Source organism: Populus alba, chromosome 15 (assembly GCF_005239225.2).
Source record: "Populus alba chromosome 15, ASM523922v2, whole genome shotgun sequence".
Classification (NCBI taxonomy): Eukaryota; Viridiplantae; Streptophyta; class Magnoliopsida; order Malpighiales; family Salicaceae; genus Populus; species Populus alba.
In genome coordinates this window covers 2,598,076-2,609,508 of record NC_133298.1, presented here as the reverse complement: position 1 = coordinate 2,609,508, position 11,433 = coordinate 2,598,076, and the positions used below count along the sequence as shown (strand labels likewise).

The 11,433-nt window shown below is 35.9% G+C and overlaps 2 protein-coding genes across 2 annotated transcripts; one reads left to right on the top strand and one right to left on the bottom strand.

The window, feature by feature from the left end:
• Positions 1-1,316: 1,316 nt before the first annotated feature.
• LOC118028358 (transcription factor bHLH71) lies at positions 1,317-4,130 on the top strand. Its single transcript, XM_035031924.2, has 3 exons — positions 1,317-2,034; positions 2,684-3,103; positions 3,611-4,130. The coding sequence occupies exons 1-3, from the start codon at positions 1,639-1,641 to the stop codon at positions 3,704-3,706; spliced, it is 912 nt and encodes a 303-aa protein (XP_034887815.1). The 5' UTR covers positions 1,317-1,638; the 3' UTR covers positions 3,707-4,130.
• Positions 4,131-7,722: 3,592 nt separating this feature from the next.
• On the bottom strand, positions 7,723-9,937 carry LOC118028359 (putative RING-H2 finger protein ATL53). The gene is made up of 2 exons (XM_035031925.2): positions 9,248-9,937; positions 7,723-9,152 (listed from the first exon to the last, which is right to left on the bottom strand). The coding sequence occupies exon 2, from the start codon at positions 8,979-8,981 to the stop codon at positions 7,875-7,877; it is 1,107 nt and encodes a 368-aa protein (XP_034887816.1). The 5' UTR covers positions 8,982-9,152; positions 9,248-9,937; the 3' UTR covers positions 7,723-7,874.
• Between the last annotated feature and the right edge of the window lie 1,496 nt (positions 9,938-11,433).

Here is an 11,433-nt window from a genome sequence, read left to right as displayed (position 1 = left end):
ATCAATGATATATCTTCTCACTTTGCATGCACATTTTCTACTTGGATCAATATTTGTGCACTATAATTGAGACCGAACAAGTTACATGTGATTGAAGATCTACAACATGTCTGGAACTCTTTAAATTAAATTAATTTTTTTTTTAATAAAATCTCATGTTTAAAATTATTTTGAGTGTCAAGAATTGAATGTTAAGTGAAATTAAATCTTTAAAAATAGTATAAAAATAAATTAAAAGTCAACTCCTCCGTTTTACAACACTAAAGAGGAAAAATTAATGAATCTCCAGAAATTAAGTAGCTCTTACACTCTACTAATAAAGCTAGTTACGAGAAGAGATTTTATTTGATATATACATAGGTAAGGTTAATTAGTAATGTATGTCTTTGGATGCATTCGTGCCTCTGCTGAATATTAATTACTGCATGAAAGAACTGCTACCCAAAGGCTAAATACCAATTATATCTGTTGGATGTTTATTCAAGGGTGCTGCCTGGGAGTGGGCTGACTTTGAATGTGAAGAACTTCCCGCCTTCTAATGACCGTACAGAAGCTAGTACATGCTTTATCGTACACCAAGCATCACCTCGAGATGAGGCCACATCAACAGCCAAAAACATTCTCCATTCTAAGAATGTAGATGGTATTAGGATGATGATGCTCAAATTAAGCTATTGCATAACTGTACCCTCGAAGACTTTAGCAATCACAGTACCCTTGTAACTCCAGATGAGGGGACGAATTGTTTGAAGGCTTTGGGAAATTTGAATGACAAGATGCATGTATGTAGCAACCGAGCTTGCTCAAGTATTGACGATTTAATTACAACAAGCTGTTAATCACCCTGTTGTGTGTTCCGACCATGAAGGTTAGTGCTGTAATAACATTTTAACTGCAGCATCATCAAGGCGTGATATGTTCACACACATATAGCAGCAGTCGTCATTATCACATATCCAGCCACTGGCTAGCCATTGCAATTGATCAGCCGCATGATGAACGGCCCAGATAACAGAGATTATCATTTTGCAGGGTAGAAATAAACGTTGAGTGGAATGTGTATGGTATGCTATGGGTTGTGAAGAGCACAAGCTAAAACGCTTATATTGGGTCTAAAATAGTAATCTCCCCCTTGAGAATCTACTGTACGTGAGCCCAGTCAATATTTACTGCAAAATCCAACTCAGAATTGAACGTGAGGAGTAGGTTTTACACAGCTGCTTGTGTTGTCTGTATGCATATTTCTATATGGATTTGGGTCCCCCCTCCACCTCCTTCCTCTCTTCTCTCTCCTATGCAGAAACTTTGCCAGCAGTGTTGATAGCACCTATGAGCATTGGGAAGGTTACTGGAACAAGGATGAAAAAGAGAGCTCCTCTCCTTGTTTTTTTTTTCCTGCCCATCTCACGTGCACCATATCCTTCTCTTTCTCTATATTACCCTCTCAGCATAAATTCACCTCCAAAAAAATCCAACAATTTACCCCTTCCTCGGTGTACAAAACACATACTATATGCTGCTATATAAAAAAAGCTATAAGAATAAGTGGTGGCTGTCATTGGAACGCAACACTGTGATATTTCTTAAGTTGCATTTAGAGAGGTGAAGGTAGTTAGTTTAGCTAGCAGTTAAAGGGAAATGGCTCTACAAGCACTATCTTCTAATGAGTTCTTGAACTTCATACTCTATGACACTGTCTCTGCTACCCCATGTAGCAGCCATGCCTCGCTAGAGACAACAAGTTTATTGTTAGAGAATTTGAAACCTCAAGACCATGGTGTTTCTGTAAATAGCTCCTCCCTGATGACTGGACAGAGATGCTCGATGGGACGAGAAGCCGTCAATAGGAGGCATAATTTATTAGCTGCGCAAGGAAAGAAGAAAAGAAGGAGAAAGCCAAGAGTTTGTAAGAACAGGGAAGATGCTGAGACACAAAGGATGACACACATTGCTGTGGAGAGGAATAGGAGGAAACTGATGAATGAGCATCTTGCCGTTTTGAGATCTCTCATGCCTGAATCTTATGTTCAAAGGGTTTGTTTCTAATTGTTTCCTGCAACTACCACCCATCTGTTCTCTTGCTCCTTTTCTATAATGGCATGCAGATACATTAATTAATTAGTGATCATTCATGAAGAAGTTGTTCTGAATATTATTGTTTTTGCCAACTTTTTGTTGTAGAAATTTGGTAACTCTCCCTAGACCTTAGTGGACAGTACTAGGCACATGAATATCTATGGATAACTTTGCAGCTTGGGGTCTATGGATATCTCATATTCAAGCATATACATTTTAAGAAAAAACAGTTGCAATTGTTAATTAGGTGAATTTTAGTTTAGACGTCGGTGTTAATTTTAGGAACAATTGGATTTTGTTTTTTGAAAATTTGAGACTAGTCGGATGAAAGAGACCGTAAAGCAGCACTCAGAACCCAGTCACATGTATCTGAAAATACTGGCTCCACCACTGCATTTTGCTCCTTTTTTTCTTACATCAATCTTTTATTTTCACTTGAGAAAAAGCAATATTATAGAAACTCTAGAGCAAGTGTTCATCCGTGGTGCTGCTGGTGATTAATCTGGATTTATTTGATATGCAAGGTTAAAATTTTATCTCTTTTATTTTCCTTGCTACCTGCCTGCATGTACTCATCACGTTTGCTAAAAACTTTCTTAAAGTGCAGGGTGACCAGGCTTCTATAGTGGGTGGTGCCATTGAGTTCGTGAAGGAGTTGGAGCACCTTCTGCAATCCCTTGAAGCTAAGAAGCTCAAACTAAAGCAAGGATTAACAGGACCTAATTACAGCACTGAAAATGCCATTACAACCTCAGAGTTTCCACCGCCACCCTTTTCCCAATTTTTCGTGTGTCCTCAGTACACTTGGTCTCAAATTCCTAGCAAGTTTACGTCAAAGACTGCGGCATCCATAGCCGATATTGAGGCCACTTTGATTGAAACTCATGCAAATCTACGAATTCTCTCAAGAAGAAGCCCTAGACAGCTTTCAAAGTTAGTTTCTGGATTTCACACGCTTTACCTCACTGTCCTCCACATCAATGTGACCACCATGGACCCATTGGTTCTCTACTCAATCAGTGCCAAGGTATGTACAGTCAATATAACTTGTACTATTGTTTGCACAATTTTGCGCATTTAAGTCTTTCTTCACTTTTTTTCTGGGCCCTTGCATAAAGGAATAAGAAAATTCGAATCCTACCAATATATTCCTTTTGTCCCTTTGGGTGCCATCTCTATCAGTATATAGCATTTTTATTCAAAGGAGATTGTATATCATGTTCAGAAAAATGTAGTCACTTCCACCGATTAAATATTATTGAACATGTTACATTGATCAATGATGGGTCGTGTATTTCATTCTGAAAGCATGAACTAGCAAATGACCCCGCAGTAATGAAATTGATGGCGAGGAAATCTGTAGCCATTTCATAAGCTACGGTCTTCAATTATTGTCGTGTGGAGTAGAATGGGCAGGGCGAGGATAGTTTCTAGTATTTTCGGGGTTTCCTAAGTTTAGAAATGCATGTCTCTTTTGCCTGTTCTGCACAAAATGAATCAGTTCTCGACTAAATTTGGAACATTCTTAATGCAGCTCGAAGAAGGATGCCAACTCACATCAGTAGATGACTTAGCAGGAGCAGTCCACCACATGCTTAGAATAATTGAGCAAGAAGCTGCCATATGTTAATCAATTAGTCATCATCTATCCAAAATGCCCATTGATTTAGAACACAACCACCATAATGCCACCCACTTTTCCCTACTGCAATGAAGTTTCTGGTCTTCTTTCTTAGGTCTTTCAAAGTGTTTTTAGTGTAGTTGTGTTTGGTTCCTCCTGGACATAGCTGTTGACCTGTAATTTCTAAGTTGTAATAATGGTGTTTTCAAACAGAAATGAAATGGGACGATGGGGGCTATAATGGGATTTGGGCAGCCTGGCCATGATGGTAAGGATCTGGCATGCGAAGGTATCTGTTTCAAAGAGCACTGAAAATTAAATGTGAATTATATGGATAAGAGTGCATTTTCTTCTCTTAACCTTTTTGGTTCTTTGTACAACTTCTTTCTTTTAACCTGATTCTCTGGATTTGCATGTGAGATCTCGATCTCTACCTGATTGGCCAGGGTACTTCTTCCATTAGATTGCGCTAGATTAACCGAATTTGCATGGCTTTTACCTTTTACCTTTTACCAAGAACAGAAAAACACAAGATTGTTTTGGATGTCCGACAATATCAAGTAATTATGAGGCCTATTTGTGACCTCTCCAACAACACCTTTTAGAAAACCATGCACTACAGGATCGGTTAAGCTAGATATATATAGGTTTCATCTTGCTGCCTTCCTTTTATATCTTCTTATCATGAATTGCCATGATCTTGTGATTCTCATTAATTAATCTTCTACTTATACTTGGGTGATCGAATGATCAGCTTCAATGTTAGCGGGAAAAAGAAAAGATCATGATCCTCTCTCAATGAAACATAACATGATAGCAGAAATTAAGAGCAGCAAAAAAATGTTTAATGGTTAGCTCTCTAGATTACTAATAATTAATATTTATTTATAGGCGTCAATTCCGCCTTACTATGTGAGCAAAATCATGCAAGAGGACGAAAATTGTACGCATTCATGGGGTAACAACGCAACGATAACCCTTTTGTTCAAGAGCAACGGATCTCTTATGCAGTTGCTAGAGATGGAAACTATCAAGCAGGACAGCATAAATTATATAATTACGCTGATATTCATAATGAACTAAATCTTGCAAATGTTGATTCCAGATCAACGTCATCATAGATTTTTTTTTTTATTAAATCCATATATAATTAGTTGCTTCATCATGTAAATAAGCCCTTAATAATTAATTAAGAACGTTATAACCACAAACGCGCTATGGCTTTTTCTTTCTTCGTAAAAAGATAAATGGAAGGTTGACATTGTACAAGGTGGTGGTGGGTCTTGGAAAAGGTGATGAGTTTTTGTAGTTCAGACCTGAGAAGTAAAAAGTTTTTGTGGGATCGATGCATTTTACCTTATTCATTGATTCTTAGCTCCCATTTTTGTTCTTTGTGGAGGATAAATCTGAATTCTAATTAAAACACATGTCTTCTAGTGTAGCAAGACAGAGACATGGCTGACCCTAACGTATGATTCATAGAGAAAAGAGAGAAATGGGATCTTATCACTTAGGTACAGTCACGAACGTGGTCCAATTTTATGCTCTGTGTAATCTTCATGAATCGCAAGACTCTTTACTAGATAGCTGATAAGTTAAGTTGTTGAGATTTATATCAGGAGTTTGCCCTAATATGGATAGCATTTAATTGGTTTTGCTAATTCTTGCATTACCTTGGGCTTTCTAGCAGCTCTAGTTTCAACAAATATTACCCTTGAAGTTGATAGTTTTATTCTGTAAATATACCATCTGAGCAATTTTGTTTTGTTTGTTTTCCTATTCCCTAGCTCGTTAATTATGATATTTATATATATTCTAAATTAATTTACAGAATTACTTGATATTCCAATCAAATCAAACCAATCGCTAACACCATACACGAATACCTACACATGCAAGTTTTTCTAACAATTGAGTATTCGTAGGTTTTTTCCTTCTTTTTTCTTTTTTCTATTGAAGTAGATTGCAGTTGAATAACTCTAATTTCATTAATAGAAAAATAGAAAAGTTACCTTATCAAGTAGTCCTTTGAAAGCAAAAACAAAATGGAGCTATCTTTCTGTATTATCTTGTCAAAAAAAAAAAAAAACTCTATCCAAAATGTTTTTGTTTCGCATGGATTTATTAATTTAATAAGAGAGATTATAGCTTCTAACCTACTTGATTAGAAAATCTTTGATATTATATTAAAAAATTATATTAATTTAAAAATTTTAAGATGTTAGATAGTTTTTATTATTTTTTTGATAAATTTAAATATAATTATCATACTCAAATAAGAGATATAAATTATAAAGAGCTTAAATAAATGGGACATCCACTCATAAGTCAATTCATTTTTTTTTTTAACGAAAAACTATAACAGCGTTATTTTCATATATATAAACAAAGTGTGACCCTATTAAATTTATATGAAATTGTAGGGGTGAGCAAATTCGGTTCGGTTTGGATTTTATCAAAAAAAGTAACTAAACCGAATTTTTTTTTTTTAGAAAAAAAAACCAAAACCGAACCAAAACCGGTTCGAACTGGCCGGTTCGGTTCAGTTTGTTTTTAGAGAAAAAATTCAAATCGGTTTGGCTCATTTTTTTCCGATTTGACTCCGTTTTGTTTTCGATTTTTTTCAGTTCGGTTCGGTTTTTTCAAAATTTAATCAGTTTTTTTTCACAGTTTAGTTACCTCTATAAAATTGGGTTAGATGGGTCAACTGAATTTATCCTTTTAAACTTAACACAGGTGAGGCTGCAAGCCAACTCATTATATGGGCCCGGTTAGATAACACTGATCTAAAAGGGAATGAAAGAATACATGTTCTAACTAATATAAGGTCCACATCGACGGTAAAGCCCTTGAGACAGATTCAGTACAGCCCATTTATATAGGACCGAATGAACCCATTGGGCCCCCAATAACTAAAATAAGCAAGTTGCGGTTTTATTGATAGACATGCCATCTCATTCCCAGTGACCCATTCAGAACCATACCCCAGCCTCGCATGTCTATTTATGAGCATGGTTTCCCCTTTTTTTTCTTTTTTTTTCTTTTTTCTTTTTTTTATCCCACTTGAATTTTAAATTCATGGCACTAAACGTTAAGGAAAAAAAAAAAACCTTTAAACGACACGAGTTTAAATATTAAAATCATGATCCAAGGCTCACAAATTTTTTTGGAGCCTTTTTTTTTATCACAATTATAGTAGAGGGATAACATACTCTAAACCCAAACTCCTCCCAAATCTCACTTCGAAATCTAGTTTCATTGTTCTAATTCTAATTAGGTTTATGCATTAGGCACATGGAACCAAGACCAGAGGGAAAAGAAGGCTGGCGTCCTTTGTTCTAAAGCGTGGCATTTTATTTTTATCCTTTGTCAAAATATTCCACACTGCTAAGATGATTCACTAGTTTCATGTGAAACTGTTCAAGTGTTTTTTGACTTCTGCAGCCACCTTTCGTCAACACTATAATTAAAGGCACCGAGGTAATAATGTCTAGCGGGCCTTGATCCGCTGAGGCCAGCCTCCCATCCCTACCTTCTCTCTTCTTCCACCATCGTTTACCGAACTGGGAGAGAAAAATGCCACGGCATTTTAATTCTTTCTTTCCAGGCTAATAGTAGTTTATCTACATCGAGATCTTACATATAAAGATGGTTAGTGTTTCAGTTAATTTGGCTATGTTGAGAGAACTTGAGAAAATCATCGTGACGATAACTATCTTTCTTCAAGACTTGAGGTGGAGTTCATAGATTTGTGGAAGTACTGATGTTCTGAGCATAAGTTTATAGACAAATTTCTTTTGAATTAATGGATTTAAAGCTTATGCATTATTTCTATTAATTAATCTAAATACAATGATCTAGTTGATACTGCATGCCGATATCTCACTCACCGTTATCCAAACCATACTTTCAATGGCAGATGTAGCATAATTGAGCTTCGAGCAACGAGTTAAAAACAGGAAAAAATGGGAACTGGTTGCATCGTAGCTGTTAGCAAACCAATGAACCATAGAGAACAAACAAGATTTGCAAGACATATAGATATGTCCCTCGTCAATTTTATACATTGGAACACAATTCTCACGCTTACAGAACTTTATCATAACATTGATTAATGGAAAATATAACCATCAATAGGGAAAAAAAAAAAAAAAAAAAAAAAAAACAGAGTTTCTGTTTAAACAAGACTTGTGGTGTCACGCATTCTTCCATGCCCGGTGAAAAAGAATCTTCCACTAGAAAATGATCTCTTCATGGTAACAGGACTGGGTACACAATGAAAGACTCTTCTGCTGCTGCTAGACACGCATTTGCTGATTTCTGCTGAATGTTTCGATGATCCAACATCTCCCGAACAGCCTTCTACTGGAACAACTTCATCCTGATTCATCCGAATAATTTCAGCGATGGAAGTGTGGCTTTGACATGGATGATCCATTGAAAATGATCTCCTAAGGCGTTGATATCTATCAATATCTCGCATCTCAATTATGATATCTCTCTCTTCCAAGTTCCCCGAATCACTAAACACTTGTGACGGAGTCTTTGGAGCCCCTGCAAGATTCTGTGTCGCTTGCTCATCTCTAGCAACCCTTTCTGTGTCTTGTGTAACAGACACATTGTCATTAGCTCGTTGGCTTTCTTGCAAAGATTCATTGCCTTGAGGAGTTTCTGTCACTGGAGGAGGCAATTGAGGCAGGGAAGCACTAAAGAAGACTATGTTGGCACGGCATAGTGGGCAATTCGAGTGAGAGCGAAGCCATGTATCAATGCAAGGGACATGGAAAGCATGGCTACACTTTGGCAAAAGCCTTATGTTCTCATCTTCTTCAAACTCACTTAGACAAACTGAGCAATCTGTCCCTTCAATCAAACCATCACCCTTTTTGTACTTGCATACTGTGATGGACCTTATAAGAGCCTCATCTACGCCAGTTGTTGCTGCATGCCAAGGCTCGTGGAGAGATGAGTTGTGATCGCCCTCAAATTCCTCATTTTGTCCATGATTTTGATCCCTTCTCCTTGCCGAAACATCGTTTCCACAATATTTAGATATGATGGTGTAGTAACATACTAGAAGGAAAGCACTGGCCAGTATGCCTATAATGGCAATTACAAGAGGAGAAAAAATTGGACTCGAATCGTCATCAGGGAACTCAAAGGGAGGCGGAGGAGGGGAGATGATGTAACACCATTGTGGGCAGTACAAGCTACAGAATCCTTGAGAACAGTCTTTAATGTTCACGTGTGGAATCCAAGTTTGGGGGGCGTCTAGAGATGCCATGGCAAGCTTTACAAACTATATGACCCTAAACTATTAGCATTTCTGACATGATGCATACATTCTAACACCTAGAATTATGCTAGAAATGCGAGAAGAAAATCATTTGGGCCATATTTGTGTTGGACCTTTAAACAGGAGAGCCTGAAAAAAAAAACAAAATCTTCTTCGCAACTTGGTGGAAGAAGAAGAAATAATTTCATAAAACCAATGATATTGATTTGCTGCGAAAAGAAGAAGAAGAAGATGAAAGATAAAAGAGAGATTACCTTATAAGTGTATTTGGAAAGGATGGCTGGAGTGTTTCTTATTAATGATGATGAGATGCATATGAGCAAGATATTATGAACTGATGTTGTATTATCCAGGTTAGGAGAAGACAGAACAGCAAGCACAGAGAGAGTTCAAGTGATTAAAATTTCGGATACCACAGAAGAGTGAGGTTGGAAAAGCAGGGAAAGAGGCTTACATGGAAAGCAAAGACAAGAGTGTTGATGGGAATTCTTTCTTTTTCTCTTCCTTTTCTTGTTCATCGCCTTTTCTTTTCTTTGGTACCATCTTTTTTTTTTTTTTTCTTTTTCTCTGGGAGATAATGGTTTGTTGACTAAGGGGATGGAATTGGTTGGAGAGTTCATTAAAGTAATCAATGCTTTTACTATTGTTCAAAACTGGTGCAGTTGGGGTGAGTACTGTGTAGCATGGGAACTCCTTTCCCCCATCAATCACTTGCATGTATGCCTACGTCTCTCCAAAGTAAATATCAGTAGCCACCACTTCTCCTAGATTTTCCATTACCACCATCGCAAGCGCACTCCGCCGTCATCAAATCTTTTTCCCTCCTGGCAGGCAGGCAGCGACGCCGAATGAGGCCACAAAGAATTTCTCAGAGTGGAGGTTGTGGGATTCTGTGATCACTGTAATCCTCTTGAATTTTCCTCTTATTTATTTTTTCCTATTTTGTTCTAGTGTTGTTGGCAGGCTTTCTAATTTCTATTGCGTGATATGGAAAGGGGCCACAATACAGGAAAGAAAAGAAGAATACTTGCGGGGAGACAGAGACATAATTATTCAACTCACTCTAAGGTTCCATTTTCTACTCTCAGTGCATCGAAGCACCGCTTTGTGGACCCAAGCAAATGGTCTTTAGATTCCACTGGAGATATTGAGCATATATTTTCCCATTTTAATTAAAATTAGCATCGTTTTCTTTTATCGTTCAACGGAGGTGACTAAGGCTTTCAGCGATAGTGGGGCCTAAGATACCAACAAGACAGAATTTAGCTATTGGTTCCTGCTGAGACTTTGAGACATTCATTTAAAAAAAAAAAAAAAAAAAAAGGTCCTAGGTAAATGGTATTAGAGTATATGTAATACAGCTAAACATTTGGTTGTGCGAGATTTATGTAAAAATATATTTATTATCAATAAGTATATTATTTATTTTTAATATTTATTTATGTTTGATAATAAAAAAATTTAAGAATAAAAATATTTTGCAAGTAAGATTATAAATTGATTATGATTATGAAATTTTTATTGCATCAAAATATTGTTCTTAAATATTCTTAATTGATATTCTAATAAAATTAGATATTAATTAGAGTTATTGAGACTAATACATGTTATGTTTTATATTCTTAACGAGGAAAAGATAATAATTACAATGAAAAATTAGTCATGAGAAGATTAAAAAAAATATATAATTTCACAAATTATTTCAAATAAAAATAAATAACAATAAGAAAAATACAGACTAAATATGATAAATAAAAAATTAAATTAAAAAAATGATAAGAAAAGAACAAATAACAATAAAAAGAATAAGGATCAAGGTTTATATAAAAATTAAATTTTAAAGGATTAAATTGAAAAAAAAAACCAAGATATATAGTAATCAAAAGATTAAGAGCCAATTTGAGATAATCAACAAATAACAAGATATTATAAAAATTTTTATAGGAAAGTGTTTTTCGTCTAAAAAAAAAATTCATGAAAATCACTCTAAATCTTTTATTCACTGTGTTTTTTATTAAATAATTTTTCTAATAATAAATAAAAAAAATTTGAAAAAATAAATTTTCATCAACCAAAACAAACAAGCCTGGGTATGTTACTTGAGAGTCGGCGCGAAGATATGTAATTGCATTAGCGCAGTTTTCAGTCAACAGAACAAACTTAAAAAGCGTAATGTGTGTGAGAACCAAGAACTCTGTTTCCTTCTCAAGAAGCAACCACCTCTTAACCTTGTGGACCTTCTCCCTTCTTTTCATTTTCACTTTCTCAAGTGCTCTACTTTCCCTTCTCCAAAGTCACCCATTTCCACACCCTTAGTGACCTTATAATAACCTTACACGTCACGTGTGTGTGTGTGTGTGTGTGTGTCCTAATATTAGATTATTAATCATCATAGCGACTTGCAGGTTTCCATAAAGTCCCAAAAGCACGCATCTCAACT

What these genes read in the sequence shown, in the direction of transcription:
- LOC118028358 (XM_035031924.2), top strand. Translation starts at nt 1,639, where the DNA reads ATGGCTCTACAAGCACTATCTTCTAATGAGTTCTTGAACTTCATACTC. An exon ending in CTGAATCTTATGTTCAAAGG is followed by an intron (nt 2,035 to 2,683) that starts GTTTGTTTCTAA and finishes CTTAAAGTGCAG; the next exon opens with GGTGACCAGGCTTCTATAGT. An exon ending in TCTACTCAATCAGTGCCAAG is followed by an intron (nt 3,104 to 3,610) that starts GTATGTACAGTC and finishes TTCTTAATGCAG; the next exon opens with CTCGAAGAAGGATGCCAACT.
- LOC118028359 (XM_035031925.2), bottom strand. Translation starts at nt 8,981, where the DNA reads ATGGCATCTCTAGACGCCCCCCAAACTTGGATTCCACACGTGAACATT.